This window comes from Centroberyx affinis, unplaced genomic scaffold (genome assembly GCF_046629955.1).
Source record: "Centroberyx affinis isolate AG114_WGS23_722 - 3 ecotype Tasmania unplaced genomic scaffold, CSIRO-AGI_Caff_v1 ptg002694l_1, whole genome shotgun sequence".
Lineage (NCBI taxonomy): Eukaryota > Metazoa > Chordata > Actinopteri > Beryciformes > Berycidae > Centroberyx > Centroberyx affinis.
In genome coordinates, this window is record NW_027280872.1 from 110,700 (window position 1) to 131,509 (window position 20,810).

Genomic DNA, 20,810 nt, shown 5'->3' on the forward strand with positions numbered 1-20,810 from the left:
ACTAAACACACCAAGATGTATGTGCATGAGAAAACAGCCATGCAGCTACATGCATAGAGGCGGCAAAACACCATTGCAGATATAAATAGATGGGTACGATCTCACTGTCTCACACACATACACAAACACATATTGTATCATTCACTTTTGTCTTCAAAAACTGTGTGTGTGTGTGTGTGTATGTAAAGGTGTGATCACATCTACAGTTTGTTTTCTTTGGTCCGACCCATAGTGGAAATGTTTTCTTTGTTGCTTTTTTGTATTTGGTTTGTTGAGGTTCACACTGTCCAGTTATAAGCAAACCGGGTCTTGTAACCAAAAGTTGCACAGACTAGAGATTTCACACGGGTTAGAGATTTGGGTTGTAGTGATTCCAGTCCCTGTAACTTTAGCTAAGCATGGTGGACTCGTCTGTGATTGTGACATGTCTTTGCCATAATGTATCCTCTCTGGTGTTCATGCCAGTTAAGAACACATCGCTGAATATGAGCATCAGTCCAGACTGCATTTTGCCCTCGGTTCATTTTGTTATGAAGGCTTTCCAAGCATGAGGAACTGCTGGCTGTCTGACGTTAACATCCGTCTCCTTATACCCATAAAGCCTTGCATTTCGGGGTGGTTTCCTGACGTTAGTTTGGATTATGTTCTCATTCCTAACAAACTACACTGCAGTTCATCTTTCAGGCATCGCAGTTATTTGGTGCTGCCCCAGTTTGAATGGCATTGCTCTCACAAGGCCAATCAATCAAACGAAAGGACTAAATGTTCCAGAAATCAAAGAAACCCGCCCCAGACATGCTTGGTGTGAACGCACCCTACGTTGGCATGTGCAGGCATGTTCATTTTCATTAATGTTTGTGTCATGCCGCTCAAAGGAACCTTAGAAACAATGCTGCTAATGTCACCAGTGTTCCTGAGGCTGATAAGCGCCTCGTCACGTTGAACTGAACGGCAGTTCAGGTCAAGTGCTCTTGGAAATGTAATATTGCCTGTCTTTCTCTGTAATTGCAATTGTTGTCTCACTGTTGGCTGTTAATCAAATGTCAAATAACGTACAAATAAACTTTGTTCTGAGTTGTGGACTGGCAGCAGGACTGTGGCTCTCCAGTTCATAGAGAAAGTATTATTTAGGGAAAAGAATCCAAAAATCTAATTCATCTCAATGCTAATTGCGAACGGTATTGAGTCTGGGACCATGAATAGACAAGGATCTGCCTTTGTTCAGTTTGTTTACCTGTGTATACTAGTGTGTGCATGATTCGTGTGTGTGTGTGTGATTAGTGCATGAGATTATACTTGCATGCTGTCGCACAAGGTTGGATGAGGATACTTTCAAAATGACATCCATTAGAGATTACTGATTCCCTGTTGTAATAATCACTCACTTTGTCTATTGGATTACTCCCTCTGGATTACTTTGCCCCTCCCCCAACTAAATACATATGGGATGTTGAATTAATAGGACTGATAATTAATTTCAGTTTACAAACCATTATAAAGCATTATTTCATCTTGAGAGAAATTATGTTTGCATTTACAATCTCCAACCTAATTAATTGCCCCTTATCTTTATTTATTTTAGCACTGAATTCACTGTTATCCAGAGGTTAAAGTTTGATCAATTTGAGTGATCTGTTTATGAAAGTCTACCACAAATATAAATGGAAAGTCCCGGAATTACACAATTATATACAGTTTGTATGTGATAAAATTATGATAAATAAAAAATAAAAATTGGCAGACTGAAACAGCTCACTGATAAATGACAGTGAATAAGTGAGATTAAGTTATTTTCATTTTTCTGTGGACCTCCTCAACCCTCCTCGGTCCTATTTTGAGAACGGCACAGTTGTATGTGTGTGTGTCTGTGAATCCCTGCATGTTTTTGTGCCTCTATGAGTTTGTTTGTGTGTGTGTGTGTGTGCGTGTGTGTGTGTGTGTGCCCAGCCAGCCAGGTTTAACTCTCCCGCCAGCAGCATTACCGCTCACCTCTCAAGTCGCCTGAATCAAACATGCGAGGCAGGCTGAGGTGACCGACTGGTGTCTGCTCAGGATGAGTCAGCGGCCGGTCCAGGCTCAAACGTCACCGCCTTCTTCTGGGTTTGCTTGGCTTTCCAGATAGACGCAGTTTTTTTTTTTTTTTTTTTTTTTTTGCTTGAGCGTTTGTTTTGATGTGGCCAGATTATACATGAATGATTCACACTGTCGTTTCCTTCGCACCTGGTGTGAACCTCGGAGCATAGTTGGGCTTTTGATTGAAGTTGCCGACTTTGTTCTCATATTAAGTATCTTTAAATTTGACCATTTCCATGCCCCTGAAAAATAAATAAATAAATAAATAAAGGAAAATGAAAAGGAAATAAAGGAGAATTTTATTCTTGGTACAGTGGAAAAGCTTCTGAAAAAGCATTTAGACCATGGGACGCTAAAATTCTCCATTGAAACACAGGTTAATAACAATAATAATAGTATTATTGTTATTATTATATGTAAATTGTAATAATAAATAACTTGTGGGCAATCTGATCAAAACGTTCCATTAGTATCAATTCAGGTTAAGACCTTCTCATAGATAGCCAGTGTGGTATTGATCAGTAAACATACAATAAATATGTAATCAAACTGCATCAAATCCATCCTATTGGAGGTGGTCAACACTGATTGGCCAATATCCAGTTTTTAATAAAAAGGCAATATCGGTAAACCAATCTATTGGTCTAACCCTCTAAAGATGATCCTAATAATCAAATTAACCATGGAGGATTAGGTTTTATCTCTTCTCATGTTTTCCTGTTGTATCACGATACTCAGGGTGTTTTGACCAGTCATATTTTTCCACCGTTAGAAGTGACGGTGGCCACCGTGGGACATTTTTCAGGGACAGCTCAGTTTCGATGCCTGAGGCTGTTTTAGCCCCGCTCAGTCTGTTTTGGTGCCGACAGACGTCCCAGTTTTGTGATGATGCCGTGTGTCCACTTGGAGGTCCGCTTCTAGCCCCGGGACACAACCGACACACACACCTCTGCCGCACGGGCCCGCAAGAGTGGCTGCCAGCTGAAAACATGAAGCTGACGTGAGTGTGTGAGTGTGTGTGCGAGCAAGAGAGAGAGAGAGAGAAAGAGGGAGTCTGTGAGTGTGTGCTCGTGGATATGATTAAATGTTCTTCATATGAGACTACACACACACACACACACACACACACAAACCTGTTTATTTATACACGGGTTCTAATGAAGTCATCCACTCTCCCCATCACATACAGGCTTTGCAATTGCGTCACAAATCTCCTAGCAACCACCTCTGGCACCGTAATGGAGGTCCTCTGGAGAATTGGCTGTGCACAAATAATGACTAAATTTAAAACAAACGGGCAAGAAAAAAAAAAAAACAGAGATACCTAAAAATAATGTTGTGGTGTGGGTCAGTTCAGTAATGTTCTAAGTAAAAGTGAATAGTCTGATATGGTAGATTTTTCTTTCCAAATGTAGGTTACTGTGACACATGAAACTGTCTTTGTCCTCTTCCATCTTAATCGTCGAACGTCATCATACCAACTATAGGAAACGACCCCAAAACGCAAGGTTTATGAGTATGTTGTTCGACCGTTGTTCAATATGGTTTTATGGGTATAAGGAGACGGATGTTGAGATCTATTTCAGGTGGTCTATTTAAGCTGTAAAACTCACTCGCTCATCCTCTGCTGCTGCTGCTGCTGCTGCTCCTGTGCATCTCACACCATGTACCACCCCAGCATCCACCTGTGGTCTCTGTTTCTTCGTGGATTCCCATGGGGGTTTGCATTGATCTCTCCCTGCTCTCAATTTTGGCTGGCTTTATATTGCACTTCGCAGGGAGTGATTCGAAACAGAGCATTGACGTCAAAATATGATCTATATTTACACTCGTTCTCAATAAAAATGTTCCTATTCAATATGAGAATATGAGAGTTGTCTGACTGAACTGATGACAATGTTAGCGTTCGACTACTAGACCTGACGAAGATCCGATCCAAATCGAAACATTGTCTGCTTGTCACAAGGAAACAGTGGAGCTTTAGTGTGCAGGCTTTTCTTTGATTAACGTTCAACTTCTAGCCACTAATGCTAGTTTCTACTCGATAAGTTAGCTAGTGCGTAAGTCAGATGTGTTTACAACAGGACAGTGATGGTTAGCTGACAAGATAGTATGATTTGATAGCTAACAAGGTGACATGATCTAAACACAAAATCGATCAGAAGTATCAGCGATGAAATGATCAGTTCGCAGTCAAAAGCAGCACAGAAATTAACCAGGGCTACTGAATTCTGTTGAGATGGTCAATGTGTACATTTACAAATGCAACTAGAAGGGCACTCGGAGAGCGCAGACCTCCGCCAAGGTTCGTGCTATTATTGCTTGTTTGTGAGTCGGATCCGGATCCGCTCCAAAATGGATTCTTCCCTGGCCCATGCTACACCCTTCCTAGAAGTTTCATGAAAATCGGGCCAGTAGTTTTTCCGTAATCCTGCTAACAGACAAACAAACAAACAAACAGCACCGAAAACATAACCTCCTTGGTGGAGGTAATCAGCAGTTCATAGCCACTGTTACCCAGGAGCTGAAGACGTCCAGTGTGGCCGTCAGAGGGTGCGTTACGCCACCTGAATTCCCTCAATAGCGTCAGATCGGGCTCACCACCAAAACCTGCCCTCTCTGTCGGTCAGTTTATCTGTCTTCTTGTGCCGAGCCGTTTGAGTTCTCCAAATGAGGAAGTCCTCACCGAGCCATAAGGCCTCCAGGCATCGTCTGTTCTCCCGTCCCCTCCTCCCTCTATCTCACTGGCACACTTAAACCGCCAGTCTCGAGACTCCCACTATAAAGCGATGTGGAGATACTTGTTTCATCCAAGATAATTGCTGTTTTTCCTCTGCAGCGATTACTATTGTCGCAGGGATTTGTGCTTGGTGTGTGTATGTGTGTTACTTGTAAATGTGTGTGCGTGTGCGCTCACTCGTCAAAGATGACAGCACAATATTCTGCTAAAAGGTTGATCGGCGTGTAGCTGTTGCCATAGCAACTGTGCCGGCAACACGGCTTTGTCTCTTGTTCATCGGAGGAGTTGGTTTCACACAGAACCCCCCCCCCACCTCTCCGTTCCTTCCTGTCACTCCGAACAAATACTTGTTCAGTTGTTTGCTCCCACCGCGCTGAAAGTCTCATTAAAACAGGTTGGTATATTTTAGAACTCACTTGTTACACACTGTGTTTCAACAAACGGTGTTTTTTGTTTCTCCTTTTCTAGTCTGCCCACCCACTGCAACTTCTCAGGAACATATTGATTTTTTTCCTAGGAAAATATTCGGAATACGGTGTGCGGCAGCCTGTGACATACGCTGTGTGGACCGCTGTCCTTGTCACACACTCATGCACTTATAATGCGACACGTTGTGCAGCAAGCGCCCACGCGTTTTTTTTTTTTTTTACAGTTCTGCACACTTGCTCCACTGCTCTGCACAGTCTACTGTATGTAACACGCAGTAATGTCCGACACTCATGTAAGTGGAAGAAATTTGGTTTCTTATCGACGCGTTGCGTTCTGCTGACGGGGGTCGTCTTGTGATGTATTTCAGCGTTTCAATCATATGTATTGATTGTCACTTGATAATGATTGGGTGGCGATGAAGGCGTTACATTCGCCATTTGGTTTAAGCACCAAAGTACCACACTCTATCCATTGATCTGTAAGACCTTGATGATTGTGGTAATGGTGATGATTACGATGACTGCGGGTGATGACGTGGTGTTGACTATGAGAATAATTATGTGTGTGCTTGTATATTGTGCTGCATATTATTTTGATTGTCACATGCTGCACTTTCATAGGGAATAGTATAGTTTAGCAATCAATCAGTCTAATGTCAAATAAACTACATATCTGGCATTAGATAGGCGATAGATAGGCTTCTAGAGTCAAGTAGCCTCTTTGTCTCTGCACCCCCACCCTCCACGCATAAACACACACACACACACACACACACACACACACGCACACAGGGACACCCAGCCCCCATGGCCTGCTGTGTGTCATGTGACAGGCCAGTGGAGGAGGGGAAGGAAGGCCTTGGCTCCTTCTTAATTAGGCAGAGGCCAATCAGATAAGATGGAGGAGGACACTGTTGTCTGGCGCCTAGGGGTTTCTCAGCTCTTGCAGGCTCATCTGTCACACACACAAACACACAAACACACACACACACACACACACTCACACATACACACAAATATGCACAAGTGCACATATGCCTTTGTGACTTTGGGTTAGGGTTAGTGTCTGGGTGTACACTACAAGTCAAAAGTTTGGACACACCACATTTTTCTTAATTTTTTACTATTTTCCACATTTTAGAATAATAATAAAGACATCAAAACTATGAAATAACACAAATGGAATTACGCAGTGACCAAAAAAGTGTTAAACAAATCAAAACTATCTATATATTTTAGATTCTTTAAAGTAGCCGCACTTTACCTTGATGGAAAGGCAAAGGCTTTGGAAATAAATTCATACATAGGCATCAACTTCACTATTTATGTTTGTCTAAGAAACAAATTTCAAGCATTTAAGCATAAACCTTTATATCAAAATAGCTTTAAGATAATGAAAAACATAGAACATTCAATCAGGTGTCTCCAGACTTTTGACCGGTAGTGTACATGCATACACATGTATGAGCGTGCGTACATGTGTGTTTCTTTTTGTGAGTACCCACCTACGTTCATGTCAACCCACACTTCCCCATTCAAAGGTCAAGCGTTGCCGTGGAAGATCGACAAGAACGTCAGCGCCACACTGCAGATGATAAACAGCCCCGACCACCACGCTGACAGCCCCAATCATCTGCCAGTCGCCAACAAGGCCGACAAGAAGCAGATGATGTCAGTTCCCCCTCCGTATTGAGTTATCAGCTTGATTGAGTGTAATTGAGCGATGCATCGGAGTGCGGAGAGCAGACACCGGGCCTCTTGAGAGATCAGAGGAGGGGGAGGGGGAAGAGGGGGTGGTGGTGTGTTCAGGAACCAGGAAATGCTGCGGCACCGGGGCCAAGTGATTAGCTTTGTCATCGGCTGTTGATTACTCGCAGCCTGGTAATCAGATAATAGGACTGATTGAGGCCCCACTCCAGATGAAACAACCAACTCATGCAAATATTTTGTCAGGTTAGAGTCCAAACCATCAGCCTCACTCGTGTTCAATCCAATAGCAATTAGCGTTAAAAAGGGACATCCAGTAAATGCCAATTACAAAAAGCAGAGTAGACTCCAATTAGTTTATCGGGTCATTTTGAAGGCACTTTGTCAGCCATGCTATTATGGTCGGTGAAAAGGTGTGTTCAAATCACCTTAAGGGAATACAATTCAATTTGTTAAGTCATGTGCTCTCATCTGTTATATTATTTATATTAATTTTAAATTGTATAATCCCATTTGTTAGAATTATATGCTCCCATATTATATGGTTTACGACCAGAAGTACGCTTGTATTGTAAACCATACGTCCTGGTTTGGGTGACATGCACTCCATGTGACTATCATTGCTCATTTTCTGGGTGGACACATTGCTTTTCTCTCTTCCTGTTTTTAAGAGCACATACCATGGCTGCTGATGTGTTTCCAGTGCTGTGAAGGAAAGAATAAATGTATTGTATCAGAAGATATGTTCTGCGTGATCCTTCCTCAATATGGACAACGAAGCTGAAAACGCAACAGGTTATGGGCCCAGACGTGGTACAAGAGGGAAGATGGCAGAGGTTAGTTTTCGACGGAGATGAAAATAACTTCGAACTTTGGGAAGTTTCTTGGTTCCTGAGAATAATAGGCTTAAAGAACACAATACTCTCCGCCGCTGATCCAGACCCAGAAAAGAACGAAGAATGCTACACAGAGCTAATTCAATTCCTCGATGACAAAAGCCTATCATTGGTGATGAGAGAGGCGGCAGATGACGGTAGAAAAGCCTTACAAATACTACGGAGTCATTACGCCAGTCAAGGTAAGCCCAGAATTATCGCTCTGTATACAGAACTAACATCACTAAAGAAGGAGTCTGAAGAAATTGTGACAGACTATATCATCCGAGCTGAAAAGGCGGTAACTTCCCTAAGAAATGCAAAGGAAGTAATTAGTGATGGCCATGATTCTGAAGGGCCTTCCAGAATCGTACAAACCTTTCGCCATTCATATGACACAGAGCAGCGAGGAATTATCGTATACCCAGTTCAAAAGTAAACTACGAAGCTATGAAGAGACCGAAAAGTTCGACACTAAAACAAAATCGGACAATGTGGACATATCATCTGTGACCTGCTACGGATGCGGAAATCGCGGCCATATTGCGAGAGAGTGCCGCTAAAAAGGAGCAACTAAGTGGTGCAGCTACCATAGAAGCTCAACACACAGCGACGAGACATGCAGGAGAAAAACCAAGCACAAAGATGACGCAAAACAAACTGCGGAAAAAACAAGAAGACCACGAGGAAGAAACATTTGGCTGCTGATGTTTTCCCAGTGCTGTGAAGGAAAGAATAAATGTATTGTATCAGAAGATATGTTCTGCGTGATCCTTCCTCAATATGGACAACGAAGCTGAAAATGCAACACAAGGCTCATGACTACTCAGTTCTTATTTGTCAACCCGAACAACTCTGCCAAAGCTAGAGGAACTAGACGACCGTTTAATAGTGGGATAGGAAAAACAATTTGCCTAGAGCATATACCATTATCCTCAGAAAACCATCCTAGATTCTCTCATGGTTGCCTTTTTCTTTTTTCCTCTTCTTTCTCAGAGGATCTCTATGTCAGTGTAACACTAGTGAATTGTCAGTGATACAAACCCCAACCTATGGCACAGGGAAAATCTGCATGACAGCAGGATTTCACTGGTGTACCCTTTTTAAAAAGCGACAAATAAGGTGTGGACAGAAAATTCCTTTAAGAGGTCCTGCATCAATGATCTTACAGGCAATTCACATGGGCATGAGTTCTTCAGACATATTTTGAGAGATGAAGCCCTATGAAGGGTGGTATGAAATTCAATGACAAACCTGGTTATCATTTAGTACGCAGGCAGAACTTGAGATACATTCATGGATCTGCAGATTGTTTGATTGACTCTTCGTTATACAAACATTTCTCAGAGGTAGGCATACACTGAATTGTGCAAAATATTAGGGACATCTTCCTGATATTGAGTTGCAGCCCCTTTTGCACAATCCACATCCCAGTTGTCTCAAAGTTCAAAAATCCTTCTCCAACTCGTCTGCTTCTCTGTATCTACATCTCCTCCTTTGTGATTGGTATAGATTTAGTAAGGGAAATCAATAAGGGCTAATGGCTTTTGCCTGGATTTACCTCATCAGTGTAGGCTACTTCATGAAAAAAGTAAGTATCTTTTTTCTGGCTAAGTAATGTTAGACTGAAGCTGAGTGAAAAAGGAAAGGGGTAAGCTAATATTATGAAGTTATCTAGGTTAGCTAGTTAGCCTAGCTGACCTTCCAAGATGCCATGGTCATGGAAGAATGAAAAAATAAATCATTGTCATTGATATTTTTTATTTATATTTTGACCAGAGTCCTTTTTATGTTTTTCTGCTCCTGTTTTCTGTTCGTTTTTTCTGTTTATGTTTTTTTTTTTTTTTTTTTACAGGTTAGCTAGTTTTCCAGGTAGCTAGCTTGCTCACTTACTAACGTGAAAAACTGTGGTTCTTTGGCTCAGCCCATTGACGTTTAACTCAAACAATGAGATTATTTTCTGCCTCTTGAGGAGCTCTGCCTTCGTGCATCTTCCAGAAGCAACCTTGGCATCTCAAATGCATTGTGAAGAAATGTGAGTGTGTGTGAATGTGCAAACTGACAAAGACGCCATTGAATCCTTCAATGATTCATTCTTTTGGGATATACTGCATGTGATTTCCAGCTGAAACCATATTCTACTCCTTAAATCTGTCCTTTCATATGGAGATAAACCAAAGTGTGTACCTCGGTCCACAGCTCCACGTTCAATGCATTAGGAGTTTGAGGCATTGAAGGAAGAGGAACCTTCGCCCTCTCTGCCTCCTTTGCTACCCCCCCTTTCTCTTTTCATTTTTCTTTTATTTTTCCATCTCCTCCACCCACACATACACATACTGTATACCTCCCCAAGACACACACACACACTATATCTGATGTGTCTTGCTCTACTCTATATTGCTGACTTTTATTTCCTGCTTAACAGTAACAGAATAAATCTGCATATAAGGGTCCTAAAGGTCCTTTAGAAGACTAGTCAATTATTACACAGTTCACTTTTTAATGCGAGTGACTTTTGCTCACATTGACTCCCCAAACTCGGAGCACATATCTGACATTTATTTCTCTCTTCCATCCCTGTTTGGTTATATTTTGTCAATTCAAAGCTGCACGTTTGTTGACTGAGCTATTTTCTCAAAATATTTCAAACACACTGGAATCAAAATGGTGGAATATGTGTTTGGCAGGAGAAGGGCAGAGTGACAGGCGGGAAGATGCAAAGGGTGGGAGAGACAGTGTGTGTGTGTGTCTGTGTTTGTGTTTGTGTTCATGCATAGTTATCCTGTCTGAATAAAACCTCTTTATCCTAGAAATATGAGACATACACCTCAGTCATTACAGCAAAATTTTAGTTCCAAAGGGAAAATGCTGTGAAAATAACCACAGATGCATATTTTGATTAGGATAGACTGTACATGAAATTGAAAATAAAATGAACACTAAGGCCAAACACGCTTATGATCTCTGCATAATGCACTTTTCCGAGGCTTATATATGGATCCGACCCCTGACTTCATCTGGATGTTTCAATGTGGCCCTCTTTGTTATTGAGTTAGACAGCCTGGCACCACATCATTACAATGCCCCATCATTACAATACATATCCACCACATCCAGCCTCCTTCACAGGCAGCGCTGTGTAGGCCGGCCGTTCCCACCTTGTATTAAGAGGTGGTGGCATAATGTATCGGGTTGCTCAATCAGTGCATGCACTAATGGACCAAGCGCACGGTTTTTGTTGTGAAAACCTTTTGAAGTGAGAGACCCTCACAATGGAATACTAGCGGCATAAAAGTAGCCTTACTATACCAGCTATCTATGTCTAAACATGCAAACAAACTCCAAACAGACCAAGTCAGCCGGGCCGCTGGACCTTGACATTTGTGCTTCTCCTTTCAGCACACAGGTCAGAGAGGACGCACTAGCCAGAGCTGCTTTAGTCCATATTGTCCAAGGCTTTTGTTGTTGACTGCAGAAAATACTCTGAAAGGTTCCTTGTCTTTGTGCAGTTTTCATTTCCCTTCATGACATGCCAGTGTGACAACTTGGTATGATGTTCCAGACTCCTGAATCGCGTCTTGCCCACTTTTCAGATTTTGTTGAGTGATTCAGAGAGTCTGGTGTTGCTCTAGTCAACGGCTTGTTTTCACTCGGAGAAACAATCAAGCCAATCAGCGCCTTTGCAACTAAGACTAAAGATCGAACCCTTCATGCAACGGTTCTATCTATCTATCTATCTATCTATCTATCTATCTATCTATCTATCTATGTATCTGTCTGTCTGTCTCTCTGTCTGTCTATGAAATAAGCAAATTGGCAATTGAGAACAGATTCTCATTTACAGGGATGAGCTGACCAATATGCGCACAATACGAACAGTTGATTAACTGACACCAAAATGTCAGACTTGTTGCTACGAATCAATTAATTGTCTGAAATGCCATATGTGTTAAATGAATGCTTAATGAAAGACTTTTCATTTCATCACGACTGCAACACAGTATTGTTCATTTAAAAAAATGACTATCCCTCCACCTATCTATTCATCCATCTATCCACCCATCCCTCCCTCATCCATCTTTCCCTCTGTCTCTCTGTCTCTCTCTCTCTCTCTCCAGACACTCTCTCAGTGCCTCGCTGGTCCCCACAGATTCCCCGAAGAGATCTGGGAAACTCTATAAAACACAGGTAGGCTAAAAGCACTGTGTGTGGGTGAGTTTGCCCATGCGCGCATGCTTGTACATCTGTGGTAGAATGCCAGGCCAATTAAACAGGGCCTCTTGCATAACTCATCCCAGTGCTCTCTCTCTCTCTCTTTCTTTCTCCCTCTCTCTGTCTCTCTCTCGCTCCCCGTTTGACTCCGCATGCCAGTGATCTAAAAAGTAAAACAATGCCGTATTAGTTGTGGGATCTCAGCAACCTCCAGAACGTGGGTGTTTGCCTGCTGAAAGTCAGCGAGGTGGAAAGAGAAGGGTTGCACACTCACGCTCTAATGCCTCATCATACGGAGCCAAGCTGAGCGCAAATGTCATTTATAGAGCCGTTATTTGAAGATTAAGGCTGGTTGCGAGAGAGATGCCATTATTCCATCCGACAATGTCCTTGACGTGACAATTTGCATATTTATTTGTGCCAATGTGTGCTCTTGATCACATTTTTGGCCTGTTAAGATAACGGCGTTTGCGTAGTTAATATACAATGCAGCACTTTCACTATATATGGCTTCAGGGCCTTCTCTATACTGAGAACAATTTCTCGCCACACAGAATCCACTCTTAACGTCACGTCACTGTTCAGATTTGACAGTGGAGGCAACTAAAAACCAGTCAGAGGCTGGATTGAATTGTGCCGCAGCTCCTTTCAAACGACACGAAGGAGGGACCTAATAAAGAGATTTGGGTTCTGTCAAACTGCATTAGTCACCTGCCATTAGCCAGCCAGCCGGACTGCTGGCATCCAGACGTCGCATCGGTAAATACAGCCAATAATCGTACGTACTTAAACCACTCAGTCACTCTATAGATGCCCAAAGTGGGGAATTGTTTTTTTATTGCGGAGCACATTGTGGATTTGCCTGTTTGAGAAGTGACGGTGCTGGGAGTCTTAGGAGCGTCGCGGGCCTGCGTGCTGCCATCACTCTGACTGATTGTTGTGTTAGTGTGTTGATGTAAACCCCGTGGCCTCTGTCCTGCGCTTCAGAAGCAGAGAATGAATGCATGAAACGTACATTCGCGCAGGGGTATTAAGGACGAAAATGGGGGGCGCAAATTAAATCAGCAGGTAAGGGAGATTAGAGGTAAAACACTTTTACTGAGGTAGCTTCTTTGGGCAGCCATTATTCTTGTGGAAAGGTTACACCGTGAGTATGAGGCCGTCTTTAACAAAAGCCATTTGTCAGAATGAGCCAATGTCGCAATAGGCAAAAGGTCAGAAGCAATGTTCTCCTTCACAGTAATCCACAACTGGCAGGCTTTTACACTTCATATGGATGATGTGACGGGCAGAAAGTGATTTCATGTTTTGTTTGATGTCCTTATCTCTCACTTTCTCTATTTTTTTTGTATCTTGTGCACACAGGTTTTCCACCAAGTATTGGATGTCCCAGACATGCATAGTGTGTGGAAAGGGAATGTTGTTTGGACTCAAATGTAAAAACTGCAAGTAGGTATTCAGCCTGGTTTTGCTCTGAAACATAGTTTACTAGAATAGTTAGCATATGATCAATGTGTGGCTTTGGATTACTGTAAGTGCTTTTTTTTTTTTTGTGAAATTGGCACAAATTGCCCAGCTTGAACATTACTGGATGTTAAATCTTGACATTATGGTAGATATTCAATATCTTGATAACCCAACACTTCATGACTGTGAAAATGAGGGGTATAAAAAGTGCTCATTTTAAAGCTTTTATTGAAATTCTGTTATCCAAATCAGTTGTGTCTGTGTGTGTCTTAGCTTGTCGTCTTGCTTGTTTTTATGTTCCTCCACTGTGCTGCATGGTATGTGAGACATGATGTCCGTCATGGTGCCCACTTATAGAGTTGATGATCTGATTAGATTTTGGAGCACCTTGCTTCATAAATTTGCATATTAATGAGGAAACTGATTAAGATGCAACTGTTTTTCTTGAAACTACTATAACTCTGTAATGCTTTATGATACAGAGTTCATCTTAACGCCACCCATGTTTTATGCGAAGACAAGTATGTTGACAAGGAAATATTTGCTAATTCATGCCTTAATTAGCTTTATTAATGACCTTATTAGCATAAATGGTTATGTTGAATATATCATGGTGATTTTGGCAGGGATCTTTTATAAACCCTTGCGTTTTTTTTTAATTTCACCTGCATAAAAGCAATTTGCACCATTCTCACCATTGCATTTTATAATGTGTTTATGTTACCACTTCACTTACAAACAAATAAATAAAACAAAAAAAAACATTACCTTTCCTTTTTATGCATTCAGGCTGAAGTGCCACAACAAATGCACCAAAGAAGCCCCACCTTGCCATTTACTGATCATACAGCGAGGCGGTCGAGAATCCCTCAAAGGTATTTTTTTTGTTACCTTTATTTATCCAGGGAAAGTCGACTGAGCGCACACTCATTCTCATAAATGGTTAAAATCCTATTTTTGTGAAAATAATGGTGTGAGATTTAAAGTTTCCAATCCAAATCAAGTTGTCAGTGTGTCAGATTAAATCTTTACTAGAGGAGTGACCCTATTCTTCTGGTTTTAGATACTGTTGGAAATAACTGGAATTATTTCACTCCATTGGCAAAATGTGTTGTAAGAAAATAAATCTTTTGCGACAGAATTTGATACTTAATGACTTGTCAAGATGGAATTTTTTTGCAGTATGAGGGTAGGTGTTGTATGCTGCCTAAAACAAACTAAAACTGAAGATCCCGGCAATCACTGGTCCTACTAACCCAGCCTGTGGTAAAGAGGCAGTAGGTTAGCAAAGGCAGGCCAGAAGGCCGTTATATTTTTATTATATTTATATTTTTGTCATTTTCCATCTTAGCAAACTTTGAAGGCAAAATATGCCAATGGTTTGAACTAGTTCAGGCCCTGAATTATTAAACAATGGAACAAAATTGGGTCTCAAACCTACATCTGTTAGGTCCCCATGATTTGTCATATGCTTCAATGAGCCTGAGTCCTTAGAGCGACTAAAGAGACTGAATTTCTCATTTGTGTGCCGATCTGAAAAGGTGTTTAGGAAGATGTAAAGGTTATCTGCTGATTAATTAGGCCACTCAGGTTTGACGAATGCGACTTTGTTATGCATTGTTCGTACTAACATAGACAGCACTGAAAGAATTCCCATTATCTGCTATCAGAATTGAGATTCATTCTTTTGTCCTTTCTCTGCCTTTCCCCCCCTCCCGTTTTCTTCCAAATAAGATCACCAAGGAACAACTCAAGGTAAAGAACTCTAATTAGGCTTCTTCTGCTCTGCTTTAATAAAAGAAAGTGACAGTTTCTTCATGACACAGTTTGCTAAAGGAAACTTTTTTTTTTTTTTCTTGGAAAGTGTCTCTATGCGATAACAAATGGATGGTGTTCAAGGCAGAACAGTTTGTTCATTTCTCACATTAGAAGCCAGGCCTGATAAAGAGTTTCCTCTAATTTGCCTGAAGCTATTAAGCGGGCATCTGCTTTGAGTTCTGTCTCCCACAGTGCTCTATTGTTCCTCTCTTATTTTTTTTTTTTTGTGCTCACAGCTCGTCTGGTACGGACCGAATCAGTGCCATGTGACATCAACAACCCGCTCAGGTACACAGACCTGCACATCAGTCAGACGCTCCCCAAAACCAACAAAATCAACAAGGTAAGAGGAACAGATAAGCCATGTACCTCAACTCCTGTATGACCTCTCCAACTGCTCACCTTTCTTGCATTTTGGGGGCTGGAAAATGATTGTGAGTCATCAGCAGTAGAGCTCCCACCTGATCATGGGACCATACAAAAATATCCTCAGCAATTTCGATCTTTGCATGCTTTGAATATTTGGCAACAGGGCATCAATCTGGCATTTTGGCAGAGGAAAGCGTTAATTTCCAGAGGTATAATTTAGGTTCCCAAGATTCCAATCATGGAATATGCAAGCTGAAGTTGAAGAATGTGATTGCATGTTGCCACGTGTGTTTGTGACTCACAGGGGAACATGCTAACACGCAAATGAGGCCGGGTACAGAGAACAACTGGGAGAACACAGAAACTAAACAAGAGTCTCTCGCCATTAATTTTGCGTCACAGTCAGTTTTTCCTGCTTTCTCTGTCTGTCTCAGCGGGTTATTTTTTATTTTTGCCACCATGTCTGATGACATACCATGACAACAACATGTGTTGTATGCAAATGAGGCCCTGCCTGCTAAAGTGTCCTTGAGCACGACTCTGACCAGCTCCATGGGTGCTGTTCTGCACCTGAACCTATGCGTTGATCTCGCTTTGAAGCAGGGGCAAGCGAAAAAAGAGTTTATTCTTCTTCTGTTTATTGCAAACAAACTGGTCTTGCTGCTGCTGGAAACATAAAATGCATCACTTCTTGTGCTGTTGCAAACCCTAGCTACGAGTGTTTATTTCCAAGTTCACACTTCAACTAGTAGTTATGTCTCCATTGGGAGTGTTGATGGACTGTGATTGGGAGGGCGCCAGTGGATTTTTCCCCTGAAAGATCTACCCGACACCAGGTGTTTGGAACAGCAAATGGAAAAGCTTTCATAAACTGGGTATTTGAAAACCCAGAAGTCATGTATTGTGATGTCAGTAAATTGCACACAGCGCGCTCATGTTTACCAACCCAGCCAGTGAAGGATACCAAAGAGATGAGGGTGGCAATAGATTTTAATGTTGGTGAGTCCAGTTTTCTCTGGACGGAGCGCTCGCTTGCTGCTCTTTTGGAGCCAGTTTGTATTTATCACTTGTTTCGTCCGCCAGTAACCATACCCAACAGAATCTGCACGGCCTCAATTAGGGGGATGTGACGCTCTTCTTTATTGCAGCCCCACTTTGTTATGTAGACTTATAAAACAGGTTTGTTTTTACAGTCTTAAGGATAACCTCTCTTGATCTTGCTCTCGTCTACCTCTTCACAGGATCACATCCCAGTCCCGTACCAACCGGACTCCAGCAGTAACCCCTCCTCCACCACCTCCTCCACCCCCTCCTCCCCGGCCCCGCCCCTGCCCAGCAGTGCCACGCCCCCTTCGCCACTACACCCCTCCCCACAGTCAGCGCGGCAGCAGAAACAGTTCAACTTGACAGGTAGGACAATCTAGCACATGAGCCAAATACACTCATTTTGTACAGAGGTATTGCAATAGTAATGGTAGTATTGTTTAATTAACCCCACAGTGAGATATACCTTTATCACTGAAACACCACAAGTAATAAAATATTCAGAACAGGACACTGTTCACAAAGGAAGGCCAAAATACAGTTCATTGGTAGCGTATAGTACTTACCTGTCAGCCTGTTGCCTGTAGCCTTGAATAACAATCAATTTTCATGTCTTCAGGTCCCATATTAGATGTTTAATCCAAACAATTTTGCCTTAGTACCTCTGGAAAAGATTGAATTTTGAAAAGTTCTCTATGAGGCAAAGTTGAACTTCTGTACGAACTTCTATACGACTCTATGAAGCAAAATCGTGTCTTATTAATCCATATATGAACTCACTCAAATCTGAATACTGCACTGACAAGCAGTCATGCAAAAATTCCACACCACTCCAAATCCCACTCCAGCTCTGCCTTTGTCTCTTTCCTCCAGCCTCCAGTTACTTCAAATACAAGCAGCAGTTCATCTTTCCAGGTAAGTGCCTCATAATTGGTCATTACCCCTACCCATAATGCACTGCGACCAGCCCAGGATGAGGAAGAGGAGGAGAGCCCGTTTGATGTTGTCGTGATTTTCTTGTCCTCACCTTGGCCCGGCTTTAAACTCTCAGCCTCCCCACTCACCCCTCTGAGCTTGTCTCATTTGGGCCCCCCTAATGATTCGCCTATGCCCAGACCCTTCCCTGGTGCCTTGTAAAAAACATACTGGTACCACTAGGCAGGCTATTACAGGGGAGACAGCTTGGAGTGGTGTGAGAAAAAGAATTAGGTGTAATTGAGAGAGCATGAATACACAAGGCGGAGCAGTACTGTGACCGTGAACGCAGGTTCTGATTATTTTAGCTATACAGACACTAGTGTGCTTTTTAAAAGGTATTTCAATCAAATTAAGTCAGCTATCTCTATGAGCCACATAATAACATAGGCCACTACTGTTTGTCAGTCACATCAATCTAAAGCCATTGTGCTGTAACTGGAACTAATGCCGCATTCACGTCATTTTCAATTTACCATAAATGCGAGCTGCTGTCTGGGAATAACATTTAAGTCAGCCTCCTCCCAAAGGCAATTACAAGTAGGATGTGGGATTTCATTCATTCATTCATTCATTCATTCATTCATTCATTCATTCATTCTTTCATTCATTCATTCATTCATTCATTCATTCATTCATTCATCGTCTTTACCTACTTATTCCTGCATTCCTGCATACATTGGGCAGAAAGCAGGGAAATACCCTGGACAGGTTGCCAGTTCATCACAGAGATAACACAGACAGACACACATTCATACCAATGGGTCAATTTAGAGTCTCCAATCCACCTGGCCTGCATGTCTATGGACTGTGGATGGAAATCCATGCAAACATGGGGAAAACATGCAAACTCTGAGAATCAAACTCCAGTCCTTCTTGCAGCACATGCAGAAAACATAGCAGCAAATCCATCATCATGTTGGTTTCCTTTGCTCCTCGATGTCATTCAGTAGAAGATAATAATATATAATATTGGTTGGTCGTAAAATACCTTATAATAACAAGACAGTGTGACAACAACCTTAGGGCACTAAACAAGGTGTAGCAATGACATTTCATCCTGTTCGCCTGCTTCTTCCAGTATGACATGAATGCGGCATGAGCCTGTAATTTGGAACGGAATGAAAGCAATTTCTAAAGGAATGCAATAAGTCAGTCTGATGTAATGTGTTGTTTTGATGCTGTGTGACTGCGTACTGTGTACTGTGTACTGTCCCAGATGTTGCTCCAGAGGCTCCTCCAAGCAGAGCGCCACAGGTCATCCTGCACCCCGTCCTGTCTGAGCCGGGGTGAGTAGGAACCTCTCCAGAAGTCATTATATAAAAGCACGACTACGTAATAAAAAAGTACTTCTGATTCTGATCAGCACTGTCTCTCCTCTATCTTATCTGTCTCTCTCCCACACTCGCTCTCTCTTTCCCTCTCTCCTCTCTCTGTTTCTCTCTGTGGCCATTGGTCAGAGGCCAAGTCAAAGTTATTGGAGCACAGATATTTGGGTGACGATTTCAATGCGAGAGCAGACATGACGAACACAGAGAGACTAATGTTAGCATGGCCTTTAGTTCACGCTACACTTGGGATGCCAACTGGATTTCCACTGGCTCTTTGAGGAAGCCAGTGTTTACAGGAAAACAACCGGAAGAGGATGAGGAGTGTCGAGCTGCCTTTCGACCCAGATGTTAATTAGATTAGAATCTCAATCTATCACAAGAAACAGGGCAAGGGAGTCTCCATCCATAGGTTGATGGTCAATTTTGATGGTCCGTGCGCAAAGATCGTGATGGATTAATCAATAGCAAATAATGCCACGCTCAATTTTCTTTTTCAAATACCAACAGGACACACAGTCCCAGAAAGGTCCAAGGTGGAACAGGCAGATTGTATGAATTCTTATATAAGTGAAGTGTAGGCTATATGGCACAGGCAGTAAATGTTATGTATACTGCACATTATACATTGATGTATGCAAATATTTGGCTAGAAATACATTTTTGGATGTCTTAGTGCTATATTTGTGTGCCAGCTGTCAGCTTTAATTTGAAAAATACAAAATGGAGTATGTTAGGGTTTATTATATAAAGGCATCGTGGCAGACATTGGAACAACAGCTAAGGGTGTGCATACATTATAGTCAGCTCCATATTTGGATAGAATGGCATTGTTTGATGTTTTACTGTCATATTCATTACTCGGGATGTGAAATAACATGTGTGAGGTTAAAGTGCCAACTGTCTGCTGCATTTTGAGACTATATTCAGTCAAGGTACTGCCATTTCAGTAGAGTGACAAAAATACAGATGAATTTTATCTTCAATAAAAGATAGTGATAGTAGGCAGTCAAAAAAAAGGAATTTGCAATAACTTGAAGAAACCTGCAGCTAATAATTCTTACCAGATATATATTATTGTCATGCACTTTTTGCATTTCACTGTAGGAGAATTCAGCCGTTGCTACACTTGGTTCTTCACTACTCTGTGGCCATATGGAAGACATTGTTGCTTATATAAGAACAAGTAAACAAACTTACCTATCTAATATGGCTGACAAAAAATTATATTATATCCAAAATATTAAGCTTACAGGACCAAAACATCAAACAGTATGTTGCTGTCCAAATACTTCTGGAACTCACTGTGTTAACCCAGCTAAATGAAACTCAAAACGATGAGCTGACACAAATTCACTGGGTTTCAGATTCTATACATTTTGAACGTGACACCGTTCTTTAATAAGAAGTTCCATTGTTTGATGTTGTGCTGACTGTGGTGGAAAACCCTGAGCCATGTAGCCTGGGTCAGAAATTAACGGGGGCTTGGGGGCAAAAATGCTCTTGAAAGTTCATAATGCCCATGAAATTAAAGTATCCTTTTTTGCATCGCACCCTGTTAACATTTTTTTGTCGAGTTTCCAAATAAGTCTTGCATGAATGCGACTACTGTCCCTTGTGGGCCACCATAGGTGATTTGTGGGAGCATAAGACCAGGGAGTCTTTCCAGTGCGTTGTAGGCCAGACAAATTGATCGTTCAGACAAGAACTGAGTACGCACCTGAAGCAGTAGAAAAAAATGTCAACACACAGTCAGCAGTAGAAGAAAATGCCG

General features: G+C 41.9%; 1 protein-coding gene across 1 annotated transcript in view; it reads left to right on the forward strand.

The window, feature by feature from the left end:
- The window catches only part of ksr2 (kinase suppressor of ras 2), a 96,526-nt gene that overhangs the window by 59,822 nt on the left and 15,894 nt on the right, over positions 1-20,810 (forward strand). Inside the window, exons 7-14 of the mRNA XM_071535358.1 lie at positions 11,942-12,011; positions 13,401-13,484; positions 14,292-14,377; positions 15,237-15,257; positions 15,557-15,663; positions 16,931-17,099; positions 17,607-17,648; positions 18,928-18,997. Coding sequence (XP_071391459.1) covers positions 11,942-12,011; positions 13,401-13,484; positions 14,292-14,377; positions 15,237-15,257; positions 15,557-15,663; positions 16,931-17,099; positions 17,607-17,648; positions 18,928-18,997 — 649 coding nt within the window. The remainder of the gene's footprint in view (positions 1-11,941; positions 12,012-13,400; positions 13,485-14,291; positions 14,378-15,236; positions 15,258-15,556; positions 15,664-16,930; positions 17,100-17,606; positions 17,649-18,927; positions 18,998-20,810) is intronic.